The sequence below is a fragment of the Euprymna scolopes genome, chromosome 10 (assembly GCF_053919585.1).
Source record: "Euprymna scolopes isolate OS-2025 chromosome 10, ASM5391958v1, whole genome shotgun sequence".
Classification (NCBI taxonomy): Eukaryota; Metazoa; Mollusca; class Cephalopoda; order Sepiida; family Sepiolidae; genus Euprymna; species Euprymna scolopes.
In genome coordinates this window covers 106646333-106666784 of record NC_136491.1, presented here as the reverse complement: position 1 = coordinate 106666784, position 20452 = coordinate 106646333, and the positions used below count along the sequence as shown (strand labels likewise).

Sequence of the window (20452 nt, the reverse complement as noted above, 5' to 3'; positions counted from 1 at the left end):
TTTGTGTTCGTGCTTAAGTAACCATAATGTATTTTCAGTTTTCAACCTCATTTTTGTTATCTATAGTATTGAATCTTGCTACAGTCTCATCTATAATAAATATTTAAGAATAATTAATTTCCGGAAATTTTTATTAGTGAAGGTTTGGCCATTTTTCGTAGTTTTATTTTTTTATTTTTTACTTTTGGAATCCTTTGAGATAAGGCTTCATAATTTGTGCATTCATTTGGGCTTGTTGCGCAGTGGATAGAGGCGTTGAGTCTCTATGGTTCCAAGTGAGCATTGTCTAAAGATAGTGGTTTCAATCCTACCCAAAGCAGGTCAGAGGATTAGCTGGTCAAAACGTGGTGGGGCAACAATTTTAGAAGGCAGTAATTACTGGGGATAAGTTACAAGACTCTGCATTCCTATTCCGTCGTGGTTACTCACCTGAAGAAGGCCAGAGGATGGGTTGGCCGAAACATAGTGAAACAACAACTACTACTATTGTTATAATATTTAAGTGACCTCCCTTTTATGTAGCTTCATTGTCAAATACCATTAGAATAATATACAATCATTGTTATAATATGCAAGTGATCTCCCTTGGATGTAGCTACATTGTCAAATTCTATTAGAATAATATACAATCATTATAATGTGCAAGTGACCTCCCTTTGGTGTAGCTTCATTGTCGAATTCCTTTAGATTAATATACAATCATTGTTATAATATGCGAGTGAACTACCTTGGGTGTAGCCATATTGTCGAATTCCATTAAATTTATATACAATGATTGTCATAATATGTAAGTGACCTCCCTTGGGTGTAGCTTCATTGTTGAATACCATTAGAATAATATACCATCATTGTCATAATATGTAAGTGACCTCCCTTGGATGTAGCTTCGTTGTGAAATATTATTAGATTAATATACAATCATTCTAATATGTAAGTGACCTCCCTTGGGTTTAGCTTCATTGTCGAATTCCATTAGATTAATATACAATTGTTGTTATATGTAAGTGACCTCCCTTGGGTGTAGCTTCATTGTCAAATACCATTAGAATAATATACAATCATTGTTATAATATGCAAGTGATCTCCCCTGAATGTAACTTCATTGTCGACTACCATTAGATTATGCAAGTGACCTCCCTTGGATGTAGCTTCATTGTCGAATACCATTAGAATAATATACAATCATTGTTATAACATGCAAGTGACCTCCCTTGGATGTAGCTTTATTGTCAAATACCATTAGATTAATATGCAATCATTGTAATATTATGCCAGTGAACTCTCTTTTATGTGGCTTCATAGCTGGATATTTGTACTAGCAGAATACCAAGCGTTGCCGGTGATTGGATAAGACAGGTGGATATATGTACTAGCAAAATACCCGACATTGCCTGGGATTGGATGAGATAGGTGGTTTGTTTCCTAGGAGAATACCTGGGATCGGATGAGATAGGTGCATATTTGTGATAACAGAATACCCTATATAGGAAGATGGGGCGATTATGTCATAAAATCATGAAAAATTATTGTCCAAATAAGTAACATATCCAAGAATTATGAAAAATGATGAACTGTGAGTTATTTGATTGGTGTGTTTGTAATGAAATAAACAGCCCAGATATTGTCTGAAAGTTAGTATTTTAGTAATGAAAAAATAAAAAACCCAGCCAGACAATGTCTCACAGTTATTATTTTAGTAAGAGGAAGGGGATTATGTGGGTTAAATCATGAAAAAATGATTGTCGAAATTAGCAACATATCCAAGAAATATGAAAAGTGATTAAATATAAGCTATATGTGTTTATAATGAAATAAACAGCCCATATATAGTCTGAAAGTTATTATTTTAGTAAGAGGGATTTAATTATGTGGGTTACATGATAAAAAATGATCGTAAAAATTAGTAACATATCCAAAAATTATTAAAAATGAGTAAATTTGAGTTGTTTGGTGTGTTCTTAATAAAATAGAAAGCCAAGATGATGTATTAAAGTTATAATTTTAGTAAGAACGGGGCTATAATCAGTGTTAAATCAAGAAAAATGATTATCGAAATTAGTAAAATATCCAAGAATTATGCAAAATGATGACATGTGAGTAATTTTATTAGTATGTTTGTAATTAAATAGACAGCCCAGACAATTTCTCAAATGTATTATTTTAGTAAGAGGTGGGCGATAATGTTGGGTAACTCATGAAACATGATTGTCGAAAAAAGTAACATATCCAAGAATTGTGAAAATTATGAAATGTAAGTTATTTTATTTCTGTTTTTATAATGAAATAAACAGCCGAGAAAAAGCCTCAGAGTTATTTCTTTAGAAGGACGGGCTAAATTATGTGGGGTTAATCATGAAAAATGACTGTCGAAATTAGTAACATATGCAGGAATTATGAAAAATGATGAAATGTGAGTTATTTGATTGGTGTGTTTGTAATAAAATAACTAGCCAGACAATTATTGTCGAAATTAGTAACATATCCAAGAATTATGAAAAATGAAGTTTTAGTTATTTGATTGGTGTGTTTATAATGAAATAAACAGCCCAGTCAATGTAGCAAATTTATGATTTTAATAAGAATTGGGCGATTATATGTGCGCACTCATTAAATTTGATTGTCGAAATTCATAACATATACAAGAATTATGAAAAATGATGAAATGTGAGGTATTTTATTGATGTGTTTGTAATGAAATAAACAGCTTAGAAATGTCTCAAAGGTATTATTTTAGTAAGAGGAGAGGGATTATGTGATTGAACTCAGAAAAAATGACCTTTGAAATTAGCAACATATCCAAAAATTATGAAAAATGATGAAATGTGAGTTATTTGATTGGTATATTCATAATGAAGTAGACATACCAGACAATTTATGAAAGTTATTATTTTAGCAAGAGGTGGCGATTATTTGGGTTACTTCATTAAAAATAATCGTCAAAATTAGTAACATATCCAAGAATTATGGAAAATGATATAATGTGAGTTACTTTGTTGGTGGGTTTGTAATGAAATAACCAGCCATACAATGTCTAAAAGTTATTATTTTAGTGATAGAAGGGGGCGATAATGTGGATTTACTCATGAAAAATGATGGCAGAAATTAGTAACATACCATAGCCTATGTATCAAAATTTTTATTTTAGTAAGAGTGGAGGCGATAATGTAAGTTAAATCATGTGACATGGTTGTTGAAATTAGTAACATATCCAAAAATTATGAAAAATGATTGAATGTGAGTTATTTGGATGATGTGTTTGTAATGAAAAACCAGCCAAAACAATGTCTTAAAGTTATTATTTTAGACAGGTGAGCGATAATGTGGGTTAAATTGTCGAAATGTGTAACAATCCAAGAATTATGGGATTCAACGAGATATGTCAACATATATACTTACAGATTACCAGGAGTCACCCTGGATTCAATGAGATACATGCAAATGTATGCAAGCAGAATACTTGGCGTTGCCTTGGATTGAATTATATTGATTGAAATATATACTAACAGAATACCTTGCGTCGCCCAGGATTTCATGAGATTGATTGAGATATATACTAGCAAAACACCCAGCGTTGCCCGGGATTGAATGAAATAGGTGAGAATATATATTAGCAAAATACCTGGCATCGCTTGGGATTTGATGAGATAAATGTGTTGCATATTACCTGTCCTTGCATATACATGCTGTAAATTACCTACCCTAGGTAAGATACAATTATTTCATATGTGTAATGCCCGTCTTATGTAGGTAAAATATTCTTTTACTCGAAATAGCAAATGATACATAAACATACAAAATTCCTCTCTCATAAGAATAATAAATATATTACAAAACCAAATTCAATTTTTTCATTGTTTATACAGTCCCAAGCAACGCCGGGTAGCCCCGCTAGTAATGATATAAATCAAAACAGTGGCAGACTGTTTATAAATGTATATAATAGAAAAATCTGGTATGTCTCTATATGTACTATTTTAACGATATTAGAACTAGGAACTTGAATTTTGGTTGTTCTGTTATACGGCTTATCAACCCTTTACTAACACAGGTACTTCCTTCCATGATGCAGTTATTGTACACGTAGCTCTAATTATAACTCTACTTTTATTGGAAAATTCTTTCTTAATCTATCCTGATGTGGAATTTTCCATTTTTAATCTTACTTTGTACATGCCAAATGTTTAATATTGCTGCGATGGCAAATAACACAAAGAACCTTTGAGATTATTTGATATGTTTTTGTCCCACGGCAATGTTTAAATACCGCTCTGTGCTGTGGCTGAACAGACCAAAGCTGTGATAATGTACATTCACATTAAACCCTCTGCATAACACACCAGTGTTTGCTTAGAAATGTACCGGCGATCTTCTTTCACATTGTGTTCTGTAGTCCTGAACATGCTGCCTCAGAATTGTGTGAATGAACATGTATCACTGTCACATTTTTGGAGTTCTGTATTGACTATCTTGAGAGTCGTAAATTTTATGTATTCTCTAATTAGCTTATTAGTCTTTGTCTATTAACGGTTTTATGACCGTGGCTTAATAAAGGGCGGGGGGGGGGGGAGAAACCCAGGATTCCAAAAATATGCTTTCAACAATTTGCCTGATCAAGCTTTTTTTTTTTTTTTTTTTTTATCAGAAGAAAAGGCATTATGTTTCTGAATTTTTGAGATGAGGATTGATGATTCGTATCGTTTGGATTATTCACACTATTGGTTTCATATTAAGTGTTATTTACACATTGTTCCAGAAATATTTGGGGTGTATTGGATAAAGTATTTGACAAAATTGTAAAAATTACACTCTTCTGGAGGTTGAAGGTTTAACCCTCAGTGTGGTTGACATTCAAAATACACTTGCAAATTACTTAGGACTTATACTTAGTCATGGCTGATGGAATGGGAGCACGCTACCCCCATGGATTAAATAAAGAGTTCTGTTTGAAATTCTGTGCAGATTCCTGAGTTTGATAGAAAGGTTCCCGCGTTTGACAGAAAGGTTCCCGCGTTTGACAGAAAGGTTCCCGCGTTTGACTGAAAGGTTCCCGAGTTTGATAAGTTACACTTGAAGAAGGTCAAAGGTTACATCGACCGAACCGCTGTGTGAATAATAATCCAGATGAAGATTGCTAACAATATGAAGAAGAAAAGTTTTAATCTTTTTTACGTAGATGCTGAAATCTGTGTCCTTAAAGATTTTTTTTTTCCGGTTTTTGGATTTTCCTTCCTGAGTTTGGATTGTTCACAGATGGGTGGGAAAGATAATTTGTTTTAAAATGCTTCCTCATGCTGAAGTGTTTTTTCATAAATATTTCGTTCGAAAGATAAACAATTCTTTTCTCTATTATTTTGTTTTTTATTGTTTTATTTAATTTAATTTTTTTTTTTATTCAAGGTGTCCCCCAAAATAGTTAGCATCATTTGAGACGTGCATGTCGGAGAACAATATACATTACACTCCATTAAAAATAAAATTGCAAAATATATTTAATTTTAAAATATAAAATTATAGAATTATGTCAGCAATTTAATTTTTCATGTATAATTTATTATTTTAATATATGCTCTCATAATCTCATAATCTATATAAATAAAACGGTAGATGTATGTATGTGTGTCTATCTGTATAAATGTTTAACTGCTAAATTCTTAAACTATTGGTCACATAACACTGAAATTAACAGGAAATAGTAATCATATGCCAAAGATAGTTTATAATGAGTAAAATCTTTGTTTGGATGGCTACAGAAGTGGGCAATGTAAAATGTTCATTTCAACTTGGCAACAGTTTTATTAGTTTGCGCATGCTTAAAATAATCAGTTAAAAATCATTTAATTTTATAACTTTCTTATCTATTTGTTGCGTTAGCTCAAATGGTAGTGAACGCGGTTGGAGCGTTAAATGTTTTGGTTTCGATTTTAGCTGATGGCACCCAAGTAATTTTTTAAATTAGTACTAATATATATATATATATATATATATATATATATATATATATATATATATTCAATAAAGGTCTTTAGTTCTCTCCCACTGCAAGAACTATGACACCAGGGTTAGAAAGTGGGATGGAGAAGTCAGTGAACTCTGACCTGCAAAAAGTGTCTGGGCAGCCCCATCAGTATTCCCGGTAAGGGTGCCTCAAGCAATTAGCAACAAACTAACCTTGTCTCAAAGGGAGAAAGCAAAGCCTGGGAAGCTGAACCTCCTAGAACTACACATAATCAGCATTATACTATAATCAATAAGGATCGGGTCATTACAGGAATGTTCTAAAAATTCCTAGCCAGTTTAAGATATTGAATAGAGAATCAGCTTTGTAATAATAAATACGAAATCTGCATGAATTAAAATATATTTATTATATCTGTGCCTAAATCCAAACGTAGATTCCATGAGCAAAGCTTCTTTCTTAGAACTGCACGCCAGTGGAACTCTCTGCCGTTTGCCTGTTTCCCACCTGACTACAACTTGGACGTCTTCAAGTCCAACATAAACAAACTCCTGACAAACCGCCCCCTTAAGTAAGACACTCTATCAAAACCCCCAATACTAATGATTACTACAATACTATCTGATTGATTACTGTACACGCAATAACCCTTATCCCTGAGTGGCCTTTGGGCCTTGATAAGTGGTTACCCCCATGTAAAAAAAAAAAAAAAGAAAAAAAAGTGTATTTTATGATCGGCAAGGTCGGGCGCCCCCCACTTCCTCCGTGCTCTGCTAATTTTTATAAATTCCTATAATTCTTATTTACTCTATACATAAAGTTTGTATCTTGTAAGCTTGTTTACTTCAATTCACGTTACCGCACATCAACCCTTTTGGGTTGTACAACTAATCTTCTTGTATAAGAATGGTGCTCTACACGTTGTGGACCAGCTTTATTCAGCCACTCAAGCAATGATTTACATGTTCACACCAAAATGTGTCCATTACAAAGAGGATATTGTGCAAGGTACCGTTTCTCTCTGTCTTTCCTTTTTTTTTCCTCTCATGGCCATGCGTCCTTGAGTTGACTTGTGGGCACACTGTTGTTCTTCCTACCAATTTTCTCTCTGCAAAGAAATCTTTTCAAGCGTAGAATAATGCATGCAAAGTTTTTTTTTGTATTTTTAGGATATAGTTGAGGTTATTTTCTCATGCAGCAGTTCGGAGACGCATCGCTAATTTCCATGCTAGTCCCTCATCTTACAAGGAAGGGGTCTTGAACTCACTGGCTACATCCTAAGACACACATGCTCGCTTTCCCACTTCCAAGAACAACTTCATGCGTTTTTGACACTTTCCTGAGACACACTGTCTAAAGTTCTCCTTTCTATCTCTTCTCAAAAACGTGATCTCATCACAACTCTCGCTCTCACGCGTCTGGTCCTGTGACATCACAATCTGATGATAAGCTCAACTTTAGTGTGATCCAGGAACCCTTTTTCTGTCACTCAGCTGCGGCTGTGTTCAGGTTTTTGAACTCAATAACTTTCAAACCTAAAAAATGGACGTCCGTTATTCAAATCTATATCTATGTATCAGCTAAAACTGCTAGTCTGCTAACATAGAGTTGCATCATATAAACATTATTATCATTTCTGATGACCTAAAGGAAAAAACAAACTGACTTGATTTTAATCAACTTTTCGATCGTGTCTCTCATGCATTATGCTATATTTGTTTTATTGTATTGGCAAAAAAATATTTAAAATTGTTTTTTTTTTTTTTTTTTTTTTTAAGTTTAAAATATCTTGCCTTTCATTCCAGGAAATTCTGTTTTAAAAAAATAAATAATTAGCAAAAAAAAAAAGGAGTGACTTTTTTCTTTTGTTTCCAAAACCGAAAATGTCAACAATTTGGCGAGATTTCTTTGGTAAAGAAGATACAATTTCTATTTTGTGTATCCAATTCATTAAAAAAAAAAAAAAAAAAAATTAAATATATGAAGATTGAAAAGAATCAAAATTAAGACGAAAACACGATTTAAACGTGAAATTGTTTACAAAAAAAAAAAAAATGACTGATCAACGCGTTTGTTGACATTTTATTTTGAGTAAATGATTTCTTTCTAGAATTCATTTCAGGTGGCGAGTGTTTTCTGACTAACTATTTGCTCCTTCTTATCACTTGAAAAAAAAGTTATGTAGCCCATCTAATTATTTAGAATTTGTGCTTTATGCCAAATTGATGGTTGAACTAAATATTATGGTATTCGTTCAGTGCACAGTTAAGTGATTAATCACTAAAATATCTCATCTACTCTAGATGATTTCTTGGAAACTTCTGAGCCAATCTACCTGAAATTTTGTATGGACCTTTGCTATGATAAAGTACAGCGAACTAAGTATTATGGTATCCATTTCACTGGCCAATTAGAGATTAATAGGGATAATCATAGGGATAATTATTTAATGCAAAAAATGAGCACAAATTTAATCATATTTATAAAGTATTTCTAAGTCAACGGGCTATAACCATGCCTGTTTTTAACTGAGTAAAAGGTCTATAATGTTTCGTTTTGGTCAATGTGTTCGTCTATGTGTCTGGTGTTTTAAGTTTTTTTTTTCTTTTTATTTCACTCTGTAATTTGCGTTTGTGTGTGAGTAACAGCCTTTTTAATTGCTTTCAACCTACAAAAATAAAACACAATCGCGGGTGGACACAGGCAATTATATAAACTATAAAAATAAGTTAACAATGTTCTTTATGAGGAGGAATAATAATGTTCCTTGTAAAGAGGGTAACAAAAGAATTGTCATTTTATCTTCCATAATCCTTCTTCACTTCTCGGGCAAAATTCAATGTTTAAATTTCCTTGTGATTTTTTTCTTTGTTAAAAAAAAAAAAAAAAAAAAATAGCGCTAAAAATATTACTTTTCACGTGTCATACTAAAGTTTTTGTTTTTTTCTTTTTGTCTCATACGAACAATTTAAAATCTAATTGTAGTCTTAATTTCTTTCTGGTACATATGCAGAATACAGACCGCATTATCATCTGTATATTCCGGCAGGTTACGTGAACCGCCGGAAGGTGTCAAATGAAAACGAACCTACAGGGTGAAACGATAAGTGTTGCCCTAAAGAAAACAACGATATATTTTAAATTTTTTATTGAAAAAATCAATTCAGATTACTTGATTATGTAGTAGAGCTAACATCTATTCAATGTAGCCGCCTTCAGCCTCAATCAATGCCTCGACATTGGTCTGGAAGTGGGAACATGCTTTTCCATAAATGCTGGTGGAAGCTCGGCGAATACTCGGCAGATGACGGCGATCAGGCTGGCTTTAGGATTGTAGGAGGTCATGTTGGTGATGTTCTTGACATATGAACAAATGAAGTAGTCCAGTGGGTTCAGATCGAGGGGAGAAGGTGGGGGGTGCAGTGAGAGGAGAGTACAAAGCCGTAGCACTCCTTCTGAAGCCAAGTCTGGGTCTCTTTGGACTTGTGTGCTGGCACTGAGTCCTGCTGCCACACCCAGGGTTTGCCAGAGGCCACTTGATTGTACCAGGGAATCACCACACTCTTGGTCAACATGATTCCATTTCTATTTGGTGAAAACCGGTTTCCTTTTCTTTTTTTTTTTGTTGCAGACCATCTGGCCAGTTGTGTCCAAATCCCAAGAGTGATAGGAGCCTTCTATCATGTCTGAAAGTGACACAATGTTCAACGAACGAGATCGGGGATGCACCGCTGTGCAACTCATGCTCTCTACCGATCCAAGTTATGACAACAGGACCATTGCCAGCACTCTCAAAAATGCATCGCTGGATTGCCACGAATAACAGGGATATGCACAGGGTGATGAAAATAAAGTTTTTGGTCACGGTTATGGTCTTTGGTGTGCTTTCAAGTGAGGGCCACATCATGCCACCTCACATTTTCAAAGTCAGCTTGAAAGTTAACACCAAATTGTACCTGGATGTGCTGAAGAGTGACGATTCTCTTGTGCAATCAGGTGACTGCTGGCAGACCCTGGGTGTAGCAGCAGGACTCTGCACTGGCCCACAATTCCAAAGAGACCCAGACATGGCTTTCTCTCACTGACCCCTCTTCTCCCTCAACTTAAACCTGCTGAACATTTGGTCATACATTGAGAACAACACCAACATGACCTCCCACAACACCAAAGCCAGACTGATTGCCGCCATCTGCCAAGTATTTGCCAAAATTTGTGAAAAAGGTATGCTCCTACTTCAAGACCCGTCTCTAGGCAGTGATTGTGGCTCAAGGCGGCTACATTGAATAGATGTCAGCTGTACTACATAATCAAGTTACTGGAATTGATTTTTTTTCAAAAAGTTTTAAAATAAAGCTATAGTGTTGTTTTCTTTAGGGTGACAAATTTATCGTTCCACTCTGTATATACCAAATTTCAAGTCTGGAGATCAAAAATTCGTTGAGTATATTGGTTGAAAGTTGTTCTCCCCCCCCCCATATTTATAGATATATAGATAAACTTTTGGAAAGGATAGTCCAAGGATGATTGTGAGAAATGGCCATGCCTGAATCCATAGTTTCCACTTATATTGTTTTATTAACAATCAGATTTTCAAATCTTTCCTGCTTTGTATATTACATTTTTTCTTATTTTTTTTATTTATTTTTTCCTTTCACCCAACCTAAAAATGAATGTGTTCAAATGATAAAGCTGTTTCCAATTGTAAATTAAGCCATTCCCTGAATCAAAGCATTTATGAATCACAGAGAGGCGGGTAAAGGGGGAGAACCCTTGAAATGTAAAGTATGTCATAAGAATCAATCTGCTGCTGCTGCTGCTAATAATAAGTCTTATATATATATATATATAAATGTAAATTTATAGAAAGCAATATAATGCAGAGGCGTAACACAAACTGAAGCAAATGAAAACATTTAGATTTATCATTTATTAATACAATATATAAAACTCATAGTGTGTCTGTCTCTATTTTTTTTTTTAAACTTCATCTTCCTTAACACAAGGTTGCAGAGCAGTGCAAGGCAGGTTAAATGATCAGATTTTCTATGGTCCGTTTTTATGAGCCTTTTGCTGGTATAGAATAGCTACTGAGTGGTCAAAATTACAACAAAAAAAATTGAAATTTGGCAGAAAGAAGTTGAATTAAAGTATTCTTGTATGCATTTGCAAATATGTATGTATATATATATATATATATATATATATGGCACAATCACGTTGACACTGGTTCTCGCCAGATCACCAAAGTTAAGCAACGTTGAGCCTGCCCATTACCAGATGGGTGAGTATTTGGGAAAGTTAGGCGCTGTATGTACTGCACAGAGTCGTAGAAATTTCCAGGTTGGTATCTGGAGGCGCATTAATTCACTGGGAGAGATGCACCGCAGTCTTCGTTAAGATATGCATCTAAGAGAAGAAAACTCTGATGTAAAAACCTTTGGTCTACTGTATACTCTGTCCTGTGGCAGTCATCTGCACTGACAAAGATTAGCAGCAATACCAAAAAGTGTAGTCGTTTCTACACAAACGTTTCACTAAAAACAAATCATCTGTGTAGATTTCTGAGCAACTTAGTTGTTGTGGCGGAAGCTCATACGTCAAAATCGATGGGAGATTTCATCATATATATATATATATATATATATATATATGCTATAGTTAGCTCTTTTTAGCTATTTATCCACCTGAAAATAATTCAAATGGTAGTGACTAAGGCTGGTTTTGGTTTCGATTCTAGCTAATGGCACCCATGTTTTTTTTTTTTTTTTTTGGTGGGATGTGGATTGGCGGCAAAGTTTTACTTTCATGCCAACTCAGCACTCACCTTTTAAAATAACTTTTAGAGGTTTTTGAGTGTGTTGAAAACGAATATCAGATATAAATTTTAGGCAGACGGGTAGTTTCCTGGATATTAAAACTTTTATTATCCAATGTAATCCCTAATGTTTTCGCTGGCGGCCATGTTTTTTACCAACTGAACAAGTACTAATGCGCCTGCATATAATGAAACAAATATCATTTTTTCACTTTCTTAATTAATTTCATCAATTTGTTATCAGGACGAAATATTTCAGTACGGGCGGCACTAAAAATATAGCCATCCCCCCCCCCGATAAATCAGGGGACCAAAAATCACAAGAGGTATACAAGCGGATCAAGTCAAACAGTGTTATATGTAACAAACTATTGTTTTAATAGAGCCAAAAGGAAACAAAACAAGAAAGTATGGGTTGGACGCTTTAAAATGTGAGAAGCTCAAGAGATCCCCATCCCCCCAAAAAGTGCTTATCATTATGCCACATTATTATTAATTATTATTTTTTTATTTTTTTTTTTTACATGGGAGTCACCACTTATTAAGGCCCGAAGACTATTTGAGGATAAGGGTTAATGAGTGTACTGTAGTCACTGAGACAACAGCGTATTAATAGTTAGTGGTGGAAATAAGGTACAAATGAATTACTTAAGGGGACGGCTCAACAAGAACTTGTTTACATTGGACTTGAAGATGACCATATTGTAGTCAACTGGAAAGCCAGCCAGTGGAACAGTGTTCCGCAAGTGGGAAGTTCTAGGAAAGAAGCTTTGTTCATGAAATTTGCATTTAGATTTAGACATAGATAGAAAGTGGGTGAAACTGTTGATAGTTGTTGTAGATAGACGAGTGTTTTTTTGTGAAAGTTTGGCAAAGAGGGTGACCAAAGATTGGAGCTCAGACGTGCACTTGCCATGAAAATTACGATAGACCAGAAACAGACTTACAACGTCTCTTCTGTGGGAATTAGGTTACAGGGAAGAAAAAAAAAGTGCATCACCTACCAGGTTTCAAAGCTGGTTATGAACTTTGTCAAGGCAGGATAGAAAATGCCGAACAGCTCCAGCCCAGATATGGCAACAGTACTCCATTTTAGGACATATCCGGCTCTTATACAGGTATAGGGTTGCGTCAGGAGTTAGATACCTTTTGGATTGGTAAAATAACGCAATTATTTTTCCGGCGATGTTATTATTAAATAATATTGTTTTTGTTTTTTATTACAGGTGATTCTTGGATACAAGCACCACAGCCATCATGGGCAAGAAGGCAATTTTATTTTGTACTCTTAGCGTCTTGGTTGCAGCACTTATCATCAGTCTCCTCGCCGTATCTTTTCGGAAACTCCAGTCTTATGAAGGTTAGTTTTTACTAACTTAAAAAAATAATATTTTTCAGAAATCATGGACATTTTCTTTTACGAATCGAGTATGATGACCATTTTATGTTAAAATTACACACAAAAAAAAATGAACACGCTTATAAAAATTTAATAAGTTTAGTTTTTAATCGGTACTTACAGAGTATAAGGACTGTGTTAACATTGGAATTGTCCTGGTGGTTTATGGAAAATGCTGGAAGGTGCCAAAACGCTGAGTTCCTTAACCCTAATACAAAAAAAAAAAAAATCATACAGAAAACATTTATTTGCTATTGTTTTATTAAAAAAAAAATCTAAATATTTATCTTGAGTTTGAGTAAAATAATCATTAAAAAAAAATCATAAAAATATAAAAAAAACTGTTTTGTTTGCTATCAGTTGTTGTTAATTAAAAAAAATAAATATTTATTCATGAAACTTACCTTACAATGAGTGTTTTTTTTTTTTGTTTAATTTTAATTTTTTAAAAGTTTTGTAAAAATTGTCCAATAATTATTCAAGAATATTTCTCATTTTTTTATTAATTTTCTATTAAATTAACTTCATGTCAGCAAATATATTTTTCATTTTTTAATTAATTTTTCATTGAAAAAATTTAGCCAGCATTTACACATAAAAAAAAAATCGTCTTCCAGCATTTTCCATAAACTGCCTGGACGATTCCTATGATAGTACGGTTTTTATACTGCATCAGTACTATTTAATCAATAATAGTAAAAAATTGCTTTTTTTTAAAAAAAACATAGATTTTTGTGTTATATCTGTCTGCTAATTTAATTTCAGAAAAATTAACCAAGTGACCTATCTGACATTGTTTGCTAATAAATGAGGACTACTATGCACCCATGTGCTAAACTCTGTATTTACCATTTTTATAATCGTCTGTAATTTTCAAGTTTTACTTTTCTTTATTTATGTTGTTTATTTATGTATATAATCTTACTCACCCATTATGCTGATGCTGCCACTATTCTATGTACCACTTCCTTTATTTCTCTCCTCCCACGCCTATTCCTATTCACTTCCTCTTACCACTTGTCTCAATCACTCTTCCTCCCATTATCTAAAACATTCAATATGCAGAATAGCAATCTTCTGTAATTTTTAAGTTTTACTTTTCAGTACTTATGCAGAATAACATGATGCTATCATTGGAATTTTTCAGGCAGTTTATGTAAGGAAGGTGCCAAATGAAAATTTCTTAATTTTCTTTTCTTTTTTTTGTGCAAACACGGGCCAATTTTTTCAATGAATAAAATATTTTTGTTATTACAAAGATAATTCAATCAAAAATGAAATGAAAAATCAAAACAATATTCTTTTTTTTTATCTATACAATGAATATTTATTAGACAATTCTTACAAAATTAAAAGAAAATTAAAATTTAAACAAAAAAATTAAAAAAAACACTCATTGTAAGGTAAGTTTCACAAATAAATATTTATTTTTTAATAACAAAATTTTTTTTATTTGATTTTTTTTATGATTTCTTTTCTTATTTTCATGATTTTTTTAAAATCCTTTTATTTTATTTTATTTTTATTTTTTTTTTTAAATCAAGATAAATATTTATTTTTAAGAATAATAAACCAACGATAGCAAACAAATGTTTTCTAAATGATTTATTTTTCTTTTGGCTGCTCTGATTTTATTGGCTGAGCGTTTTAGTACTATACATAATCTGCCCGGAAAACTCTGATGATGCATAAATGACCTCTTTTCTTCTTTATTTATGTCATTTATTTACATCATCCTATTATTGTCCCATCATGCTTCTGCTATTACTACTACTATTCTATCTACCACTTCCTCTGTTACCCTGCTCCCACACATTTCCTCTTACTTCTTGTCTCTCTAAACCTTCCTTCCATTATATCAAACTAATCGGTCCCACTTTGTCAACTGTCCCATCATTGCAATGTTGCATCTCCGTGCTTGTTTGACAATTATTTTAATGGAATGTGCTCTGATGAACTCTTTGCACATGTGCCCCTCGACAAACCCGCTAAGCAGCAAAATCACACCCCTTCACTGTTGAGGTCCCTAAATGGCAAAAAGTTTTCTACTCTAATAGTTTCTTCTCTCAAACAGCTAGACTTTGGAATTCCCTTCCTGTTACCTGCTTCCTTGACTGTACTGATATACAAAAGTTTAAATGTAATGTAAACCAACGTTTTGTTAATCTTTCCTAAGCATGATCCCAAATAGTAGCCCCTTACGTCCAAGTGGCAATATGCCGTGTTGGACGTGAGCGTGAATACAAAAAACAAGAAACATTCAAGATGCAAACAAGCAAGCAGTCTCCATTAGAATTATAGAGATAAAATCAAGTACAATTTAAAATTTATCATTCAATGTTTTGCTAATCTGCATTCAGCGATCCTTATTTATTTTATTATAAAAAAAGATTACATTAATATTTTAACACTACTTTTTTTATAGTTTAAATCTTTCAACTACTTAAAAAAAAAATTTGTTTTATTTATTTAGGTTTAAAATGAAAGTTAAGTGTATCTTTTTTACCTGCTGTCTACATATATGCTAAGGTACTGCCAAAGTAAATGTTATTTTGAACGTAAAATGGTCACAATGTTGTAAAATGGTTTGAACACATGACTACAGTTCATGTACGAGGTACCTTAAATAAGTTTCCAGACTTTTTGTACAAGCATTCAAAATTGTTGCAAATGCTTGAAAATTCAGTATGTTATCGCTGTACATCTTATGAGATGACTGACAAATTTTTATGATTTCCGGTCCAAATGAACAGCTACAGCAGGAATTCGAATACACCCTACTAAAGCCTAATTGTCACAGCTGGTGAATTTCAAAAATGCAGTCGAGACATGAGGACTCTTTAGTAGAATGATATGTAATAAAACTTTATTTTAAACTTGGAGAAAATGCCACAGAAACCTATGGAATGCTTCAGACTGCTTTTGGACCATCTTGCATGAATTGAGCATGTTTCTGAGTGGCATAAGAGATTCAAAGAAGGCAGGGAGTCTGTGAGGGATGATGAGGTTTGGGAGGAATAAAGAAGTCAGAACACCAGAGTTGATTGGCACAATTAAAGAATTTCATGAATAAGGACCGCCGTGTGTTATATAGAGACAATAAGTCCACAGTTTGATGTCAGCGTGAGAACTGTACACACAATTATTTGTGAGGAACTGAAGATGTGGAAGATTTGCACAAAGTTTGTCCCCGTACACCAGTCCACAACTCCATCCTTGTTATGGACTATTTAACCAAGACAGTTTCCCACACTCCCTATACGCCATACTTTGCTCCCTGTGAGTTTTAGTTATTCTCTAAACTCAAGGAAACCTTAGAGGCTGTCGTTATGAGACAGTTGAGGCAATGAAAGAAGCTGTGACGAGGGTCAGTGACACGCTCACACAAGAGGACTTCCATGGAGCCTTCCAGAAATTGTGGGTACGTTATAAAAAATATATTGCAGCCAAGGGAGTTTCATGTGTGTACTATCAATAAAAATGCTCATACGAAAAAAAGTCTGGAAACTTATTGAAGGCGCCTCATATTTCTAAATTTGTATGTACAGTATCACCTTGCACACACACTTTTAAAAAGTCATATCTTATCGCAATAGAAATTAACCCATTGTATGGCGGTGCTGTTTGCCTCCTTAAGGTCTTGGTTTGAGCAATGAGGACCCAATCGGCAGTTTTCCCTAAGGTGGTGCATCGTTTGTACCTCTCCACATGGACATAAAGGTGAAGTGTCTAGGCCCCACTTGTGGAGGTTGTCTTTTGTTTTGCCTTCTTTGGCTCTGGCTCTATTTAGAGTCACCCAGTTTTTTCTACCAAGGTTTGAACCCTTTAAAAAGTTACATCGTCTAATCAACAAATGATTGGTGATCTGATGTCGTCAAGATAAAAATATTCTGACATTATCCAGTTTAAAATAAATTGTTCCTAAATCAAAGAAGTAAAATTTTAAATAAACACATTTGAAAAAGTCACATTCGTTTTATTGATTTTAAGAATCTTTTGCTGATAATTATTTTTACGGTAAGGACGCATAAGATATTTATGATTTTAAAAAATAATTAAATTTGAAAGATGTTTAAATTTCTTTAAAGAATATTTAGTATTTTTATGGAAGAAAAGAATAATTTTATTTCTTGATTCTATTGATCCAGAATGATATTTACAATTCAAAATGGAATATTATTATTATTAACAATAAATTATATAGACTGATGTAGAACGTAGTGTGAAATTTTTATAGGGTTTTTCTTAATCAATTGATGCTGCCATTCAGTCTCAAAAGACAAAGGATACCCCCTGCAAAGACAGCTGTGCATATAAGTATTGGCAAGGATTGCGCAATCTCAACCACACCTCTCCTGAATCAGCACTGTTTAAGTCGAGGACGACTGGAAACAATGCCGAGATAAGCGGAGAGCACATACAGCACCTGGAAGTCCCAAATGGTCACCCATTTAGTACTGATCAGGTTAAACGTTGCTTAACTTTGGTGATCCAGCGGTTCCTCTAGTATTAATACTTTATTAATACCAAAGCAGAATATTTAATCTATATATCTATAAAAGTGAGAATGTGTGTGTGTGAGGACAATTTTCAACCTATATACTCAACAAATTTTTGATCTACAGACTTAAAATTTGGTATATCAGGTATTCAGACATGTGGAAAACTTTTTAATCTGGTTTCATCCGGAAAAAAGGAGCTGCTAAGGGGGACAAAATTGAAAAATTGGTTTGTGGGAGTCATCAGATTTTTATTTGTCAACTGTTTTACAAATGTGCATGCGTGAATCGTTCACATGAGAGATTACTAATGTTAAGATTAAGTAGGTTTGAAAACACTTTCAAGTCGTGTCAAGCTGTCTTAATGGTTATCGTACTTGACTCCCTGTCTTTAGATTTTGGTTTCAATCACAATGAGAGTATTATTTTTTTTCTTTTTTACTTACAAGAAGTGAACTGCTAAAAAAAAATATACTCGCATACACACGTCTAAGTTTCTTTCTGTTTTTCACTTCATTTTTTTAAAAAGGAATTTAACATTACATTTGATACCTATGATATTTCTGTTTATAATAAATAAGAATAAATTTAGCTAAAGGTTCAAAACTACAAAAACAAACACCCACAATATTAGTATATTCTAGGTACGGGCAAAATGAATGCCGATGCTCAAAATGTATAAACATTTTGACTCCTCCCTTTCCTTAAAAATTCACTAAAAATCAGGAAATTAACCAATTTTAATGAAAATTTCAGTATTTATCAAATAATGATCGCGGAATATAATGAACTAATTATTTTTATTTAAATCTTAGTGAAAATGTATTTTGTTTAAACAAAAAATACCGTTACTAAAGTTATGGTTTTCAGTAGTAAATAAAAAAACGCAAGAATTTATTTTTGCTTTTTTTATGTAAATAAAGCATCATAATTTGTAACAATAAACATAAAAATAAAATAATTTTTACAGGAAAATTACAAAAAAAGCCCCTGAATCCATATTAATGAATTCGATATAACTCGAAGAAAAATTAATGTCTCAAACTACCAATATTATCATTGAATTCAGCATTGTTTATTTAATATTTTCACACAAAAAAATTATAATTGCAAAAATTATTTCTACTTTTTTTTTCTTTTTACGCTTACATTTTTAACGTAATCTTTGCATGTAAGATTCTAATATTTCCATTGCACGCAAGAACGTATAATTATCAACGTAAAATAATGTTCATATAATCTTGGAAAATAAAGTAAAAAAAATTAAATTGAAAAACAGGAACATAGAAAAATAATTTAATTAAAAAATGGCAAAAAGTATACGAACGTTCCATCTCGGTAAGTATGGATGCGCAGAGTTGAAAAGAAAACCCATCTGTTTTGCCCACCCTCCTCCTCTTTTCAACTACATGCCTGTTTGTGTTTATCAACTTTGAATTTAACGTAACCATTATGATAAATTTTGACGTAAGTCTGTATTTTTTTTTAGTGTGTAATTTTTTCAATGATCATAAATTGTTTTCTTAACCAATTGTAATTCTGTATTAATATTAATAAATAATGGTGCTAACTTTTTTTCTTTTTTCAAAGAATAAATTGTCAGTAGTATAATTAATGAATTTAATTAACTTTTATGCATTTTTAAATGAAGGAAAGAGGGTCTGCAGCTAAAAAAAAAGAAGTCTCTCTGTATGCCGGAATAAAAACATAAATTATGTCTAATTTGTCCTTCCATAGATATTTCAATTTTGCCGCCAGTGTTTATTTTGATATGATGAACGAGTCTCATTCCTACCATTGATATATTTTTGGATAATTATTACTTCTTTTTGCAAAAGTTAAGTACATTTATTGTATTAATTCGTTATCTTTAACTTAATACTTAACTTGGAAATAATTCCAGAAAACATATTTTTCTTACCAGAAAAATGTAAACGGGATTTTTGTCATAATAAATTTTTATGTGAAATCTAGGGTTTTTCAGATTTGAGATAAAATTATTCCATGTATTTTTTTTATTTCACACACTTTTTCTTTGAGGAATTAACTTTAAACTATAATCTTTCAAATACAATAAAAAAAAAGTACTTGAAAATTTAAAAAAATTATGATTAACCGGCGTTAAAAACCATACCCCGCTACCGAAGAAGCAGTCATTAATTGTCCATACCTAGTATATTCTTGATCAGCGTTGCCCTAAATAAATAACATCTAAAATTTAGAAAGAAATATTCATTTTTTTTTTTTTTTTTTTTTTTTAATACTAAACTGGCAGATTTCGTCGAAAGTGTTGATTTTTCAAAGGGAAGTAACTTTGATTTTTTTATAAGCAATTTTTCAAAAGGAAAAACTGCTACTTATCACTAAGCAAAATGAAAATAAATCTGTAATTGCTAAAATGAATTTGAAATATAATCTTTTTAAGATACTCAATTTAAAAACGAATGTCTATTAAAATAGAATCAAATATTGAGGTTGTATACGCTAGTCTAATGCACACACACACACACACACACACACACACACACACACACACACACACACACACACAAAAAGATATAAAGACACTAGTTTAAATCACGGTTTTTTGTTCTAAGGGAGATAACTAAAAACTCACTTTTCACTAATTGTCTTTGAAAACTGTTTTCGTTAATAAGTTTCTACCTGATTGTTTTTCATAATTTTCGGACATTTTAATTACTACGACATAAAAGTAAGTAAATATCATTGGTTTTACTTGAAATTCAATTTTTTAAATTTTTATTCATGAAAAGTTTTTAAGG

The 20452-nt window shown here is 32.6% G+C and overlaps 1 protein-coding gene across 3 annotated transcripts in view; it reads left to right on the top strand.

The window, feature by feature from the left end:
* The window catches only part of LOC145286193 (uncharacterized), a 60833-nt gene that overhangs the window by 15816 nt on the left and 24565 nt on the right, over window positions 1-20452 (top strand). The window contains exons 1-2 of one of the 3 annotated variants that reach the window (XM_080134990.1): window positions 10808-10977; window positions 12998-13131. In XM_080134990.1, coding sequence (XP_079991116.1) covers window positions 13029-13131 — 103 coding nt within the window. In that variant the 5' untranslated portion in view covers window positions 10808-10977; window positions 12998-13028. Of the gene's footprint in view, window positions 1-10807; window positions 10982-12997; window positions 13132-20452 lie in introns of those variants that run through there. The other 2 variants (XM_080134991.1, XM_080134989.1) reach the window with 2 other exon arrangements.